The sequence below is a fragment of the Melospiza melodia genome, chromosome 12, assembly GCF_035770615.1.
Source record: "Melospiza melodia melodia isolate bMelMel2 chromosome 12, bMelMel2.pri, whole genome shotgun sequence".
NCBI lineage: Eukaryota > Metazoa > Chordata > Aves > Passeriformes > Passerellidae > Melospiza > Melospiza melodia.
In genome coordinates, this window is record NC_086205.1 from 12,957,375 (window position 1) to 12,975,565 (window position 18,191).

General features: G+C 38.7%; 1 protein-coding gene across 8 annotated transcripts in view; it reads left to right on the forward strand.

Moving 5' to 3' along the window:
• The window catches only part of AGFG1 (ArfGAP with FG repeats 1), a 35,859-nt gene that overhangs the window by 3,515 nt on the left and 14,153 nt on the right, over positions 1-18,191 (forward strand). For all 8 annotated transcript variants that reach the window (XM_063166842.1, XM_063166843.1, XM_063166844.1 and 5 more), the window contains exons 2-5: positions 5,487-5,580; positions 16,112-16,227; positions 16,748-16,910; positions 17,900-18,056. In XM_063166842.1, the coding sequence (XP_063022912.1) occupies positions 5,487-5,580; positions 16,112-16,227; positions 16,748-16,910; positions 17,900-18,056 (530 nt within the window). The remainder of the gene's footprint in view (positions 1-5,486; positions 5,581-16,111; positions 16,228-16,747; positions 16,911-17,899; positions 18,057-18,191) is intronic.

Below are 18,191 nucleotides of genomic sequence, written 5' to 3' on the forward strand. Positions count from 1 at the left end.
GCAGGGAGATTATTTTGGTTTGACAGAAGTCCTTTGATTCCAAGGATTGTGTTGGTAGCTATGACTGTTGTTTTCCTGGATGCTCCCATGTGGCCTGCTGACAGTGACATCCTTCCCTTTGTCTTATCAAATGCCTCCCTGCCTTGTATCTCAGCTGTCTGTGCATCTCTGCTTTCAAGTGCTTCTGTAGCACTCGCAGCCAGCCCGCTCCCAACTTTGATAAAAAGAACATGTTTTTCAGTTCACCAACAGAAAATATCCCTGTTTAACAGTCTGCTTGCACATGTTTTGAATTATATAATTTTTTATTTTAATCTTGACTCTTTTTTGTATCTGCTGATGTGATAATTAAGGTACTCCTATCCTTTCTCTCTTAACTCCCTCCCAACTTATTTAGGAAGTCTCTTGTTCAGCAACAAGGAATGTTTAGAGCATAATAGGTACTTTGAGAAATGCTAAAGCCCTTTTATGCTAATTTTTTACAACTGTTGGCCTTCTTCTGGCTACTTGTAATGCTCCTAGTTGAAATTTTAAATTTAAAATTTTCATGGGTAGGGGACTTCTGTGTTAGCCAGATAGAAGTATTTGATGGCTGATGGAATAGTAACAAATGATAACATCTCTGTGCAGTGGTGATAAGTTAGTGTTCTTTACCTAGAATAAGTTTAGCAGAAATTTTAAGAGTCTAAATAAACAGTGCTAGAGTGAAAGTGATTGAGTTAGCATGACTTTGCAGTCCTTTTTTCCCTTTGCAGCCTGTTTGGAAAATGACTCCATGTGTCCTGGGCCTCTGTGTATGTGTAAATCTATTTTTTTAAGGATATTTTTTGTGTTTTCAGTTGCAAGGCGGGAGAGCAAAGGAAATGTGTTTATACCACATTGAACACTGTGCAGTTCAAAAAGAATGTTTGGTTATTTATTAAGAAAAAACCTAAAATAATATTAACTCTGCTTCAAAATGTGTGTATGAGTCGTCTGCTATTAAAAATAAATGAGCTTGTGAGATGGCGGAGGGTCTCCAGGGAGGTCTGCAAGTATCAGGAATGGCCAGCGCTGCTTATATTCCTTTTTGCTAATTACAGTAGCACAGAAATAATAATGAATGCTGTCACACTGGGTTTTCTGGTGCTTGTTTTCTGGACATCTGGGTGTGTGGGGTGCTCTGTGATGGCTCGGTATTTGACTTGCCTCTTTAACTTCCTGCATTTTAGGGGATCACATTTTGCTGGCTTAGGTTCGAGATGGTGTTAGAATCTGATCCAGGGGCCATGAGCAGCGTTGAGCAGCCGTCTGCCCACCATTCCTCCCTCGAAAGGGACCCTCTGTTCTGCCAGAGCTCACTCTTCACATTTTTCTCCCCTCCCAGCCCTAGCATTTGCAGTCGGCCGCTCTGCCAACAATCACAAGTTCAACTATAATTTGCCGCTAAATTATGTTAGAAACAAATATCCACTGCTTGTTGACTGTGTTTTGAATGTTTAATGTTTCAACTGCCAGACTGCAGAATCCTGTGTCAGTGGCCTTAAAGCTTCCTTTGTTTGTGAGAGCAGCAGTTTAACAATGCCCTCTGGAGAACAGAGGTCTCATGTTCTCCGAAGCTGCCCCTGCGCTGAGCTGTGACTCAGTGAGGGTCAGTGGAGGAGACTCTCGGGGCTGCAGTCTCTGGTCACAGTGCTCTTCCGCAGAAATAATCGTTGCTGAGCGTGAAGAAGTTGGCAGTGATGAGTGGGATCTCTGTGTGGGATGTTCTAGCTCTGGTGTGCTGGATAAGTGCAGATGGCAGAATTGTCTTACTCTGTCATCCTTCCCCGGGGCCTCTTGGGAGGAGAGAGCTGCAGTCTGGTGGAAGTGCTGAGGTGGCGTTTGGTTGCTGCCTTCCCCAGGAGCTCTGTTGTAGGGAAGGGAGTAACTGCTGCTGCTGCACAGGGGCAGGTTGCAAATACTTGTTCAGGGTCAATTTAAATTTAGGCATGGATAATTTGCACTAAGGGGCTGTAATCCATTCTGTCCCCTGTTAAATACGGAGTACTGTAAAGCATTGCAACTGTGTGAAACGTCAAATACAAGGAAAGAAACATTTTTCCTGTGAAAAAGGAGATTTGGTAATTCCTCATAAGGGATAATTGTACTTGGCTGTCTACCAATAAGCTTCCCCCATATGTAGATGAGGTGTTTGTGAATCATTTGGGTCATTAAATAGTCTCTGTAAGGTAAGGAAGGGTTGGTCCTTGAATCCTGTTTCAAAAATTGCACAACTGCTCTGTTTTAGGGAAATTCCAGGCCATTCATGGATGTTAGTTAGAAATCATAAAAAAATAGTTTGCTGTTCTAATGGTAGAATCAAAGTAATTTTTCTAAGGAAGATAATGCTTGGGCTGTGTTTGCGTGCAGCTTCTTGTCTTGAATTCCTTGTTTTGGGCTGACTTCTTAGGCTGCTTTAGCTTAAGAGGAAGCTTTACATAGGTTCCCTGCATCCTTTGCCATATTCAATGGACATAAATACTTGAATGTACAGTATTGCAGCTTTATAGTTTACTTTAGATTATGGCTGTTAAAGTTTTGTTCAGAATTTCCAGTACCCCTGGACCACTGGACGTGGCGCCGTGCTCTCTTTCATCCTGCCAGACATCTGACACCTCTGTGTGGTGACCTGATCTTTAGGGGGGATGTCTTCCTTCTTTTAGCAGGATGGTGTAAGAGAAATGTGAATTCCTCTTATCCCATGTGGATATAGTGTGTATAGCAGGAAACCTTATATGTCTGAACTCTTCACTGGAGAGAGAGGCATGGAGGAAGTGTCTGGTGAGATTTAACAAAATCTTATGTAGGCCTCAACTACACTTAATATTGCTGCTTAATAGAGCTGAAGATGTCAGTGTTTGCTGCTGTAAATGCTCTAAAGAGCCCTGGTAGATCAGTGTAGAGTAGGTAAGTCTTAGAGAACTTGTGCAGTGCCTTGAAATTGCAAACACAGGTACAACAGAGCACTTAAACCGTACTAACTGCAAAAAGGAATTTCCAGCAGGAGCTAGTGGGAAAGTTGAGATACACTGCCTGTGCTGAGAAACACGTGAATGTGTTAGTGAATAGCTCTGGCTTTTAAATAGCCATTAAATAGTTTACAACTACCTAACTGTGCTGGTATTGTAATTACCAGGAGGAGAGTAAATTGAACAGACTAAGGCAGACAGAACTGCTTTTATACTTACTGTAAAAGCAGGGGACAGTAATTGTCATATAACATTTGATGGAGCAGGTAGATCTGTGTGAAGTGCCAAGTGGATGCCAACTTTGTTTCTGTGCTGTCACTCAATATGTGATGCTACAAGTGCCATTTAGTGAAGTGTAATTACTTGCATGCACAGACTGAGAAGGTGTTTCTTTTAAAAGTCAAAACTAAGCAAAACCTAATCCTAGCACCGGCTCTGAAACAATGAATTTTATCTGCACAGAAGTCCTACAGGTTTCTTTTAAATTACATCATCTTAAAATCAGTACTTAGTTTAAAAAAAACCTCAGATAATATTATAGTATTTTAATAAATGTAGTTTATTTGTGGTGTAGATGATACAGCTAGATGAAAAATGTTAAATTAGTAGCTTTAATTTACCAAGAAATTTAAATATTTTGAGAGAAGGTAGTTTAATCAACCATCATAAAACCTCTCTCACCAATTTCAGTGAAACTTCTACCTTGTCAAGGTGCTGAACTGTGGAGTCAAATGTCAGCTGCTCTGATTTCAAAAGTTTGCTGAAGCAAATGGTATTCTGTGAAACAAATTTTCATATGCCTCTAGGTTTGGAAATGACTTCTGCTTTTAAGGTATTCAAAATGACTGCATTTCTTAGCAAAATACAATTAATTGTTTATCCAAGTGTTTCAAACAGTGATTATCTCCAATTTGTTTGCTCATGAAACTTAGGCTAAAATGTTACTGCTTAGTGTTCTAAGTCATATTCAACTTCTGATTAAAAATGTGGAATTCTTTAAAACAGGATCAGAATTGTCTTACAGGTACACTTAAATTTAGGTGTGGATGTGAATTTCCAAGCTAAATGCGCAACAGTATTTTTCCCATTAGACTTACTTGGAAAACTTGAAGTGCTAAAATTTTTCTGCCAAAGTTGAATTTAAAATTAATATTTGGAATATCAGATTTTTGTCATAGGCTGTTCTGATGGATAGCAATTTAATTTATAGCTAATGTTCTTGAGATAATCATGGAGTTTTAAGAAATCTACTGGCTGTCCTAAATTAGATGTCAGTGTTTTTTTTGTTGTGTTTTTTCTTAAAAGCAGTCTGTACCAAATTTAGAATTAAAAGTGTAGGGACAAATAGAACCAATACAGTTGATTTTCTTAGTGATTTGTTAGGCCTGCATTGCATCCCTGGAAAGCTTTTTGTGTGCTTTGATATCTCATGGTTAGTGTATATGAATTGTTTTTTAAGATGGTATTTCAGAAATCCAGGCCTGATTAACCTGAGTGTTGAACTGGTACTGCCTGGGTGAGTGCCTGCAGTGCTTGGCGCCTGTGGGATGGGATGTTCTTGCATCCACTGGGCAAAGCACAGCTTGGCTCTGACTGGAAGCAGTTGTGGGCAAAAGCAGCAGTAGCTAGCATGTGTTTAAAGGAGGAGTTGGAAAAGAAAGCAAGCTTTGCTTACCCTGGTGCTGTTGCTCAGCATGTTTTGTGTGTGTGCTCGCAGGCTGTGGCTGAGCTGCGTTTGACAGTGTCAGGCTGTGGCAGCACAAATGCCTGATGTGCTGCTGGCCCTGCTGTGGCAGCCTGGCACGGATGTGAGTGCTGCCAGTCTGGGCTTCAGGCAGGGCTGCTCACGTTTGAGCTGTGGCATGAGCAGTGGGATCTCTCATGTGACAGTGCACTAAAGCCTGTGTCATTTTGCTTTTGTTCTGGCTACTTCAGTAGTGTTCAGGAGGAGGAGTAAGCCCCTGTGAGTTCTCAGGGGCAAAAAGTAAACTATAAAAATATGCTGTGAGGAAACAGGAAATGTAGGTTAAAGCAAGAGAAAAATACTGAGCTGGGCAGTTTAGCTTGAAGAAATCTAGTTACTGTGTAGAAGTTGTAATAAGAGATCAAAGTGTGGAAAGAGTTGGAGGAAAAGGCAACTACAACCAAGAAACCCGAGAGTGAGAGACAAAAGGTAGAGGCAAGGGTGAAGCAGATTAGGATTTTAAAAAAAAGTCTAATTTTGTTTTCTTAAATTTGCCTAGAAAGTGCCTGAGTTATTTTGCATGAGCTGTTGTGAATATTGGTCTCCCCTGAAGTTCTGTTACTCAGCTTTGTATACTGAATGTTACTTGAGAAGAGCTTACACAGCCTTAAGTTGTATGGCAGTACCAAGAATGAGTGTGCTTTACAGAGATGGCTCCTGATTTTAAAACTGTCTGACTTCTAGCTGTAGTGTTAAACGTGATTGTGTGGTGACAAATTTCCCAAGTGCTGAATACCTCTTTCTTCTTTCAGGCGGGGCTTGAATCCACCCCACAGAGTGAAGTCAATTTCAATGACTACGTTCACACAACAGGAAATAGAATTTCTGCAGAAACATGGAAACGAAGTAAGTGTAATTTGGAGAATAAAGTGGGTTTGGCACTTTAGTATTAAGGTTGAAAACACTACTTAAATAAAACTTAGGATTTTTTGTCTGGATTTTTTTTTTGGCAAAAGCTAGACAGAAGTCTTTTGAAGCCAACATAATTTGAAATGAGACTTCTGAAGAGCTTATTTCATTGGGTAGCTGATCATCATAATGTTATTGCCCAACCCAGACAATCCAGATTCACATGATCAGTATTTCTGAATTGGGTTTCCTTTTGAGTTTGCATAAGGCAATATGCAGCCACTTTTTTTTTTCCCCTGTAAGCTCAGAACTTGAAACTGACTGCAGCAGTATTTCCTGAAAGAGTGTACTGTGCCAAAAATAAATAAAAAAGTGCAGCTTGTAGCTGTATTTCTTCACACTTGGTATCAGACAGTCTTCTAGTAGTTTTAGTACTTAATAAAATAATAATAAAGAATTAATTTATAATTAATAATAATTTAAATACTTAATAAAAGTATATACATATAATTGTGTATGTGTGTTAAAGTCTATCCATATTGAATGTTCTTGGACAGAGGGAGGAAAGAGAGAAATTGTTATCTAGTGAGTAGTTTGTGGCAGCTTTGAAGGTGACAAGTTCTAGCATACTGACTTTTTGTTCCTTTTAATAGGAGGAAAAATCTGAGGTAGATGTTGGATTGACTCTGTGGGAATACACGGAGGTGTTGATCCCTGGATGTGGCTATTGCTGACTTCAGTTTGAGGGTGTAGTTTGTGTTTTAATAACATGCTGGAGCCTTGAGGATTTTAGAGGCAGATTTTGCCTCTGTTCAAACTAGATAAGGTTCTGCTTCACATTGATTGCATCTGTACCCTGTCTAGTAGAACTATTGATTGTAGGCTAGAGTGTGTTTTATTAGTGTGCTTTTGTGAAGCTTTGTGAGGATAAATCCCATCATTCAGTAAAATGCTGATACTAAACTTTCTTAAAGTTGGTCCATTCATAACTGTCAGGTTGAAGAATGAAAACAGAAGTAGTAATTTCTTTTTCTGCCCTGGTAAACATGTGTTATTTGTTGAAATGACTGTTAGTGGCTGATTCCTTTAGACAGAGCTAGAACAAGGCCTGAACTCTCCCAGATCTTATAAAATACTCTTGATGGCTTAGGTTGGTTGGGCTTTTTAAAACTGTAGAGCATTGCATATGTGTGTGTATATGTATAGAGCATATATTAGTCAGTATTACTGACTTTTTGCATAAGGAAATTTAATAAACAATCATCTGTGGATTCACATAGAGTGTGTTGGAGGCTCTTTCCATAAGATTAGATTGTAAACTTCAGTTTTGCTTTAAGCTTCACAAAGTGTAAAGGAAAACATGTGTTTGTAGCTCCCTCCCTGTATTTGTTTTAATTTCATTTCTTACTAAACTTGCTGTGTCTAGAGATGGCTTTGAGTTTGTTTTCACTGATCTGGAACCTTAAGTGATCCCTTCTCAACTGATTAGTGTGGCTGTCCTTCACATAGCCAGGACTAGTCTGCTAATCTTAATGATTCAGTTGATACATAGTTTATGATTGACATTAAAACAACCACAGACCTCTGCAGTGCTACTCTGTTTCCAAAGCAGAGGTCTTTGTGCTTGTAGTACTCTAATTAAAGAATTGTAATGATTTAAATGAGCTGCCTCCTGAATGAAAATGTCCTTCTGAGTTTAGTTTTAGGTTGTTGATTATTGGTTAATCTTAAATAGAACTGAATAGACGCACTGTCAGTGCTGATGGTACATTTTTAGGAGTGCTCAAATATTGAACAGAAATGATTATTGTTTTAAACACTGTTAGAAGTTTAAAACCTAGTTAAACATGTTGTTGTACTTTATGTTGCAGTAGTTAAATAGGCATTTTGCTTTCTCTTGTTAGTATTGGACTTTGGAATACTTATCTGTAGATAAGATAATGTATTGGACAGAGGAAATTCATCTGACAAAAACCCCCCATTTTTCTGCTTAGCTTACTGTTCAGCATAGGAGGCTTTTGAAATTAGACTTTTCAAACATGGAGTTGTCCAATGTTGTAATATCAACAGTTATAATAATTTTACAGCGATACATTTAAAAAGAAGCTCAACTTTTTTGGCAATCTGTCATGTTTAGCTTCCATTTTTCTGTAACTTCTAAAATACTTTCATTCCAACTTCCTTGTTCTAGTCTTTCTCCAGCATGGCCCAGGCCTCTGTGATAACCTTTCTTGCTTCCAGATGAGTAGGTCATGCTGGTACAATAGGGATCTTGTTCTGAATACAAAGTAAAATAGCAAGAAAACTTCCATGAGATAAAATAGTTAAGGTGCTGACTTGTTCTTAAAGAGAGTAATTTTCCACTCTCATTTAAAGGGTATTTATAAGGTCAGTGTGTTGTTTGAGGTTGAAGTCCTCTAAAACAACCCAACCACCCAAACTAAACAAAGAAGAAACCCCAAAATGCTTCATAATATTTTAAATACCAGTTTTTCCCCAGTTGTTGTAAATGTCCCTCTTTGTGGCACACATGGGTGAAACATTCAGTTACTGAAAGGCTTCTGCAAAGCAGCTGCTTCAGGGAGAGATTATGCAGAGCAGCTCTTCCTTAGGTGAGGCACCATCCTCTTCTCCACATGTGCACATTCTAAAAAATTTCTGGCACAGGTAGCTTGAAAATTATTAAATTATTTTTAATGAGCTTTTACTGCTTCAAACAAAGTTTTGAATCCTTATACTGTATTAGAAGACACCTATATTTTGGTGTTGCTGACTCATCTGGAGGTATAAACAGCTGAGCAGTCTCCAGTTGTGCTTATGTTGGGATTAGGTCACTGTAGCAAGAAATGGAGGCATCTTCCAGCTGACATTCCTCAAGTGCCTTCTGAAATCCTTTTGAAGGATAAAGGCAGTTCTGAATCACTGGGGTAGGGTTTTTTGTCTCCTTGCTGTCTTCATGAAGAGCAGTGTGAGGTATTTTCACATTTTCTCCTTAGGAATAATGAGGAGAGAGTGAAATGGAGATGTGTCTGTTTGAATACTCATCCTCAAATGATGCTGGTGCTGATTTGGCCTCTGATTCAGTTGTGCAGTGGTAGTAGGAAGTGAACTTGCTGCTTGAAGAAAGTGGAGGTGGTGCTAATCTCCTGTTGCCATTATAGCTGTGACTATTTATTCAGAAACTTTTCTTCTAAGATGAAGAATAGTATTATGAGGCAAACTAGTTACAGAGTTAATTTTTCTCCTACCCGTTTGAAAGATGACAGATATTTTATAACCTTTCCAAATAACCCATTCTAATTTGCATGTGGTTGAAGAACAAAATTTTGATGGTCTTGGATTTAGAAAATTTCTGCTACACTGGGGCAAAGACCATGTTTACCTGAGCAGAATACATGAAGGTATGCTCAGCTGCTTGGAGTTATTTTAATAGTGCTGAATTTTGGTGTCAATTTTCCTGACTCTCAGTAGCACCTCTGCAAGTGCCTGTTTCCTGCACTCTTGCAGAACTGGCAACAGTCTGAGCCTGGTTCAGAGCTGGTGTTAGGTCAGACCAGAATGCTTCCCTAGAATCTCCTTTAGTGTGGAATGTGGCCTGGACACCCTGGAGAGAAAGGAGCAGTCCTGAGCTGGAGCTGATGAGTGCTGACAGCAGGAGCTGTGCACTCAGGTGTCCTTGGAGTAGTACATTGCTGGTTCTGCTAATACCATACACAGATCCATGAGCTGATTGTGTGCAGAATAATGTCTTTGTTAGCTGGATTTACTGCCTTCACTCTGCTTATGAAACCACTATCACTTCTGGACCCAAACTGCCTTTGAAATTAGTACTCTGGCAGTATAAAATTCTTTTAACCTACAGAGATTAATGAATAATATTGACATGAGAAGTGCAGGATTACTAAACAAAGCTATAACTTACTTACATAAAGAAACTGTTTCCAAATCTTTCTTCCTGTAGGGTGTTATGTTTTGGAACATAGTTTTGTTGTGTGGTAATGTGCAGCTCTTTGCACTGCCAGCATTATATTTGGTGCATAACTGAGGATATTTTATTGGCAGGGATGGGGAGAAGAAGAAATCTAATTTGGCATTTACCAGCCTCCTGAAAGGTATTATCTTGTTAGAGCTTTTTAAACTAGACTGACACATGTAATCTTCCTATGCAGTGGTATGTCTGGGTCTCCAGAAGTGTTGCAGGTCAAGTAGTGTGCTTTTTCCTAGGTTGAAGTGCAGCTCCTATCAACACAAGCATGTGTCCTGTGAGAGCTTTTCCTTGCCTTGCTGCCTTCATCACATACAGGAGCAGGAGGCTTAATGAGCAAGAACTAACTTTGCTGGCCTGATTGAATTTTTATTCTTCCTGACTAGCACAGCTGTGCTAAGAGGAGTTTCTGAAGTGTGGTGGCTCAGTGCGTTGTGTAAGCAGAAGGCCTTTGTCTCTCCCATATCCGCCTTTCCCCACACACTGGAGATATCTATCAGTGAAATACTTATAACATGGCAGAGCTTTGTTTGGTAGTTGAAATACAAAGCACTGGAATAGAAATAACTGAAGTCTCAGATTCTCAGTGTTTCTGCAAAATTTAGTGGATAGTGCTTATTCTTAATTAACAGTTTTTTAGTAGGCCTGTTCTTTCCTCCTTGCCCAACTCTAAAAGCACACAGGAAAAAACCCCAAAACATGTGAACAAATGTAAAGCAAAAAAAAAGCTAAACTTCTGTGGAAAACAGGTACATGTACTTTCCTTTTAGTATTAGAGCTCTTCTTGGAACTGCTGAAAGCATGAAATGTTACTGGAGGCTGGGTTTTAAACCAGAAACCTTTCTGATTAACTTTGTGGTGTGCCAGATGTGCGCTGAATGGGATGTGCTCTTTGTTGCTTTCTGTCAAAGCTGAAAACAAAGGTAATTTCTCAAAGTGCAGGGCTATAAATGTAAATACGGTATGGAAAACCCAATGTATGGTAAATATAATTACTCTGGGGAAAACAGTCTCAGATGGAATAGCTGTGGAGTGCATATTCAGGGAAACCAATGCAATGAAGAGAAATATAGGTAAAGGCTTTATTATAACATACAATATGCACTTGGCCCAATTTCTCCTTTCAATGATATATTTAAGTTACAGAAACTCACAGTTTCTGCCTTGCTACCTCCTGGGTTTTTATCTAGGTCAGGGTGAGTAGGTTGATGCTGGTTGTGATTCTCTTTCCCTCTTTACTTCATGCTGTACTTGCTGATCTAATTCTGAATGTCCCAGTATCTGGTTGCCAAGTGTCTAATGACATCCCTTGCAGGACTGGAGCTTGTTGGCAGAGGACAGGTACTATCCTTCCCAAAGCAGTTGTAAAGGGATTCTCATGAATTCTTAAATTCCATGAAGACAACTGCTGAATCTTGGTATCTACTTATTGTTATGTGACAAGGTAAAACTTTGCTTTGTCTTGATTTTTGCAGCCCCCAGAGTGTAGTAGGGGCAAAACTTCAAAGTATTGCTTCTGTCAAGCCTTCAACAAAAGTAGACTTTCAAATGCTGCATATGCTTAGTCATTCTGACTTCAATGCTCTCCTTTTTTTTTTTCCCTGCTCTGTTGGTGAACCAGTGGGACATGGACTAATTATACTTTTCAGGGACAGTGGACAATGATTATGGATTGTTGGATATATTCCACTGTTTCTAAGGGCTTCCACATAACTTGAATGTTTACTCTTGGCTCCAGCTTGTCAGACTCTTCTCTAAGCAGAGCATTTTATTTGATAGAGCTGTGATTATCAAAAGGAGGAGTATAGCAAAGCTTTCAGCAAATAAACAGAGCTTTTGAGCACAGGCTTATTTGTGCTGCTGTTGCAGAAAGAACAATATTAATATTAAATGGCTGAACCAGAGTATTCCCAATGAGATGGTGCAATGTAGAAGGATTTCAGAAAGTCATAGAATTTTTAGGCCCACTACCTTAATAGTAGTGTTGTGTAATTGTGTGGTGAGTTGGGATGATGGTTCATATATTACCTGTAAAAGCAAAGGAATGAGTAATTCTGTTAAAATGGGACTGAAGATGTGTCATACAACTTGAGCCAGTAGCATTTTCTGAATGAGCTCTGCAAGTGTGATTTATATATGGAGCTGTTAGAGGGGTGGTTTGAAATACATGCTCCTTGGGATATCAAATTCAAATTTCTCAAAACATGTTTTCAAAATTACCTAAAATTGAGAACAATTACTTCCTTGGATTTTTTTTTTTTCAGATAGTGAATTTGTTTTAAATAAGAGGAAAACTGTGTTTAGTAGAGTAACTGCATGCTTAAGGCCTGGGTTTGTGCAGGTTTACATTTGCTTTGATGCCTTTTTGCAGTTCCTCCCTGCTCCCATGTCCTGCAAGTGATGCCCTGCAAGAGTAAGCACATGCTGTGCATGGCTGTGCTGAGTAACTCTGGGAGTAACTCTGCTCTTCAGGTGTCCTGCCTGGGCAGCTCCTGGGCCAGACAGAACATAGCACTGAAGCTTGTGGTGAGGTGTTGGCAACTGAAGTTGCCAGTCTGATCTTTCTATAATTGTGCTGTTTTTTTATTGCTGTTGTAATGAATCTTTTGGTATCTATCCAGTTCAGATGATGAATTAGTAGGGAGTAATCAGGGTACCAAAGGTATAAATGCTGAGTAATCTTCCCCCACCATAAACAGCAAGTTGCATGGCATAAGTTTCCCTGATATTTGTCACAAGAGTAACTTTTGAATAGCTTTGAAACAAAAAATGTGATGACCTGATCAATAAAAATAAGGCAAAAATAAAAATTTCTCACAGCAAACACCTTTCTTTGCACAAGATTCAGGACTGTTTGTGACTTACTTTAAAATGACTTTGGACAGATAACTTCTTCAAGAAAACACAATTACATGATGTGAGTTCTGTCTTTGTCAACAGTATTTTTTAAATTTTATTTTTCAGTTTTCATTTCATCCTGTGGTATTGCACAGCTCTCTGCCATTTGTGTTTTTTTTTAGATGGCTGAAAATTGTTTTGTGGTTCACTTGAAGCATAATCAATGCAGTGTTGTGGATCCCTGTCAAGTCAGATGATGGTAGCAGAAGTATAACTAGACAGAGCACACAGGTCACCAGCAAACAAGGGAAGACAACGAGCCTTTTATTGGGCTCTGAATGCCTGCGTGGAATGGCTGCTGATGTTCAAAGCATTGTGTGCTGTTCAGACAGAAATATGTGCCTTTCCATGCTTTCTGGTGTGGGTCTAAAACTTCATAAGATACAGCTTTCCAAAGGACTTAAGTCACAATTGTGTAGGTTGGAAAAAACCTTTAAGATCATCAAGCCCAACTGTAGTAGGAAGACAAAACAGCCTTTTTTTGGCATAAGCATGGTCTGAAATGCCCTTATGAGGATGTGATTTACCCTTCGTATTCCAGTCATGTTGTACACCCACGTACAATCTTAGGGTTTCTTTCCATCCTTCCCACTAATCCAGACTACTCTTATCTATTGTGGGTGTCTGGTTTTGGTTTAAGACTGGTCCATTTTAAGAACATTTAAGAAATTGTACTTCCTCTGATAACTCTTTAGGTTAAGAAACCTAGGTGGAATTTAATTTCCATTTGGTGTGGTGAATGTTTTACACTGCTTTTGTACGGCTCCTGCAGCCAGACTGGTACAATAAGAATGTCTTGCTGAAGTGTGTGTGACTAAGTAGGCTCTTTGGCTTAGTGGTTATCCATTGATAAAACTGGTAGTAAAATTGGTTGCCCATTAGTAAAACTGTTCTCTGTGCTACCAGCAGCAGAAGAGCACAGAGTGCCTGGCAGTTTGTTTAAATTAATTACAGCAGTGACTTGAGGCATATTTCACTTGTTACTTCCTTTTGTGGTTAGGTATTTAGAAGGAATTAGTTGCTCCAGGAAACACTTTTGGAAGCCTGAAAGGTTTTCTGAAGGTTTGCAGAAATTGCAGTGCAATGGCAAGAGCTGATGCCTTTAAGAAGCTTGCATCATTTTAAACGAACAGCTGTTTGTTCAGCACAGTCCTCCTCCGTTCCTCTTTGCATATTCATAGAACTGGATCTACTATGGCTCTGTAGCTGCTAATGATCTGGAGTCACACAGCACCTTGTTTTCTGAGTCCTCACAGAAACTGCCTGTAGTGGTCATGATGGCCTGAGACATTGACACGGAGCTGTGGTGGTATTTTTTGTTTGGATTGTTTGTTGTTGGGGGTTTTTGTTTGGTTGTTGTGAGGGTTTTTTGTTTGATTTTCTTCCCCCCTTACTCCAAATGCTTAGGCACTTCAAGGGGAAGAGTAAGCAGAAAACTGGGAGGGAGAAACATGAAAAACTGGGTTGTGGTTTGTTGCTGTGAGTTGATCTCTAGGTCTCAGTGGTAACAGTGACATGGTAATTGTGATGAGTTTCTTTGATCTGACTTGTTTTGGATGGCAGGAGAAGCAGAAGTAATTGGATGGGCTGGTATGGGTGGGGAGGAGGCCTCCTCTGTCATTGGCCAGCACATCTCAGGCTGGATGCAAACTGATTATCATGGTAGAGCCCCAAGTGTTACAGGGCTGGGTGCAGAATCAAGTGGGGCCTGTTGTAACATTTGTCTTTCTGCTTGTCTGAAATTGAGCCCAATTTTTCTTTTCTTCAGTGTTTCCTGATGTTCTTTCCAATATTGAAGTTGGGGCTGGGGAGGGACTGTAGATTTGAGCACCACCAACTCCTGCTGCTAGAGATTCTGTAAATAGCCACAAGCAGGACTTCTCTTCCTCCTAGCAATCATATGACTGCTGCTTGGATAGTTATACTCACAAATCTAAGTATGGAAATACTACTGCTGGCTCACTTCAGGCTATTCACTGCAAGTTTAAAGCTACACACATAAATATTCTGATTTTATATATTTTGTCACCAAAAAGTAGTGAAAGATTGATACTGTTAAAACAGTGATTTTTGATATTAGCTTTTACTTTAGAACAGACTTGTGACTTTTTTGACTAAATTTGTCTTCTAATTTCGTATGAAGATGTATTAAACAAATAATTAAGCTTCATTTTATCTATTACTATACTGTAAATGACTGTTTAATTTTGAGAACTCAAATCAGTGCGTTGAACTTGATCCTGTTGTGGAGTACAATTGCAGAATGAATGCAGAGTTGCTGAGTTTGAGGTAGTAACTACTGATCTTAACTCTAAATTAGCTATATAAATACTCATTTAAAAATATCTTTTGATCATTAGATCTGTTTCCTGTTGTTGTTTGTCTCTATCCAGTAGGATGATGATAATGTTGGTAATAAGGACTGTTAGGTGTTGAATATGCAATTGGATTATTTAGAGCTGAAACATCAAAAATGAAATACATAGTTAGGATGTCTGCCTGATCTCTCTAATGCTGAGCAATCTTGGAAATGACCTGTAAGATTTATCATGTTTGCCAGGTAGTTTGGGGAAGATGCTGAGGTGGGAGTATCACAGCTTCTACCTTGATTTGCCAACTTTCAGAGCAATCAGTTTTGCAGCTCTTGGTTGTTAGAGCCTGAAGGTCACTGGGGGCAATGTTGAAAACCTGACACTTGCAGGGATAGAGGGCATGTTTGTAGTAGGCAGGTAGGAGGCATGGTCAGGGCTATTTCAGAAAGGGTGTGGGAAGAAAAGCTATGCATCATAAAAACAAAGCTTTTTTGACTCTGCTTCTCTGGAAGAAACCTGTTCTAAAAGGGCACTGTGATTTTTGAGGGCAGCTAATGTTTGGTGTTATTGTTTGGGTGCATATTCAGGTTACTTGCAGAATAGTCTGAAGGGCTTAAAACATTTCATGTTAAAACTCCTACATCTGCTTTAGTTTGAGAACACCTTTCCTCTTGTTTTGCTCAGGAATTAAAGCTTGAACATACTGAGAATTTTGCAAGTGGTTAAACTTCTGCTCACTCACGACTACAATTAGAAAACAAAATTGGAGCAAGAGTATTTTTACCCCTTATCTCATACCATCACTCAAATGTATATGGTATTGTAGAAACTGCATCATGGTAACAAAGGCTGTTGAAAAAACAGTTCTTGTACTCAAATAATAATTAAAAGTATAAATACTGAACCTTGGATTCTTTAAAATCTACCATTTGAGGCTTAAGGCATATGGAATCTGTTGAAACAGTTTAAGCCCTGAAGTATGGTAAGGGAATGTGTAGAATTAGGTGCAGGAGAAGAATTTTAAAGATTGCAAATAGAAATCAGGTGCTTTGCATTTCATGAGCACATTCTACAAATACTTTGCAAAAGGAGTGTTGAATGATGAAATTGGATGCTGGGATCTGCTTGCCCTGCTGTGACAGGCAGCTTTAGGTATTTAGACCAGTACATGATGCACCAGTCAGTTGTTACAGCAGCTCAGTCTGGAATATAAATTATGCAGCCACACACTTTAATGGTTTAATGCATTAACAATAGTAAACTTAAATAAGTTTTGAATTAAGGAATTTTCTCTGATTAATCTGTGTTGTTGTGGTTTTTTTTTTAAATTAAGGTGTGCAAACAGATTTGGCTCGGCCTATTTGATGATAGATCATCAGCAATTCCAGACTTCAGGGATCCACAGAAAGTAAAGGAATTTCTACAGGAAAAATATGAAAAGAAAAGATGGTAAGATACCTTTACTATTATAAAGATTGCCCCTATGATGAGGAGTGAAGATGGACTGTTTGCTCTCATTTTGAATGTTATTTCCTTCTTTGAATCTGCTTACATACTATAAAGTGAAATGATTCCTGAACTTTATGTAGAGCTCCTATAGGAAGCAGAGAAGGCAAACTAAACAAGTTTCTCAGTGTTCATATTGATGGAACAGAAATGGCATAAGAGGATGTCAGCAACAGTGTAAAGTAACAATTTTGCAAACTGTTATTTCCCATCCGATTTATTAGTATGGGAAAGACATGTTTTGTATTGAATAAGTGCTAAAAACATTGATGACTTTAAATTCTAGTCCATTAAACAAAACCAACTCTGTCATATTTAAAGAATAGGTACTTTGCAAACTACTGATACAGTCTATTGCAGGATCAGGGTTTCAGTAGCAAAGCTGAAATCTGCCAGTTCTCCACTTCAGACTCAAGAACTTCCATGTGAAACTTGTGAAAACCATTGCTCTTCTTGCATGTAGGTATGTTCCTCCAGAGCAAGCCAAGGTGGTGGCATCAGTCCATGCATCCATCTCGGGCTCTTCTGCCAGTAGTACAAGCAGCACGCCTGAGGTGAAGCCTCTCAAATCTCTCTTGGGAGAAGCTGCACCCGCACTGCACTTAAACAAGGGCACACCTAGCCAAGTGAGTAATGATTGCTGAGGGGCACAGACTGTTTGCAGTCCTTGTAACTCTTTCAGTGGCACAAAAATTCTTGCAGTAACAGCTGCTGTGATCTGTAGGAACTGATATGATCACTGTATATTGTATATTTTTCTGAAGTATATACATGTTTGCAGATCAGGTACTAAATGAAGTTTGTTTCTATTGACCAAACTGATTTTTAATGGTTATTTTCAGTAAATAGAGTTGTCCATTGTGATAGGGTTAATTAATTGTCTTTTGCATAAATACCTCTAAAGTTTAGACCTAATGTGTTATATTTTAATTTTTGCATTTTCTCTCTGAAAATAAGAAAACTACTGATGTTGTTAACTGTGAGATTAGTAGTGACTATGTGGATGAAAGCATGTCATATTTAATATGACTTCCTATGCATTCTGAAACTGTCTTATGCTGTAATGTAAAGTCAGACAACACTGTGTATTTAGATTTTTGGAGGGAAGACAGTTTGTTTGAAAACTGCCGTCAGGATACAGGCAACTCTTAAATGGACCTCTTTTAACTCAAACAGTAGAAAATTGCAACTTCAAGCCTTGCTATTAAATTCTTCAATTTTTCTCTCTTATACTGAATTCTAATGTTTTTTTCAGAATGTAGTGAATAAATATTTTCTGTCTTGTAAAATTAAGTTTTATTGCTTGTATTTGTACAGTATTTACAGTTTCAAATGCAAAATCTGAAGTTGCTAATAATATCTTGCTACTTTAGTCTTCTGGGTGCATTTAAACCATGTAAATCTGCAAGAGTTCCTTTAAGAGCCAGAGTAATAGCATATAAATAGTCTTCCTTATACTGTGGGAGGAGGGTGTGTACTACATACAGCATCTTAAACTTCAGGAATAAATGTGTTGTTAAAGAAATAAGCTTAGTCTAGCCTTCTAATATTTTGTAAATGTCAGTTTGGTAAAACACCACCTTTTTGTACTAGCTAATTGAAGTCTTGTTTGTAGTCTCCTGTTGTAGTTCGATCTCAAGGACAGCAGCAACAAGAAAAGAAACAATTTGACCTCCTCAGTGACCTTGGCTCAGATATCTTTGCTGCTGCCCCTCCTCAGTCAACTGCTACAGCGAATTTTGCTAATTTTGCACACTTCAACAGTCATACAGGTAGGTATTTGGACCACTGTACCCTTTTTAATTGTATAAAATGTAGTTTTAATTTTGATGGCTTTTGACTAAACTTCATGAGATGTATGTAATCTCTGTGCCTTAGGAATGTGGTATTGTTGAAAGTTTCTTTCA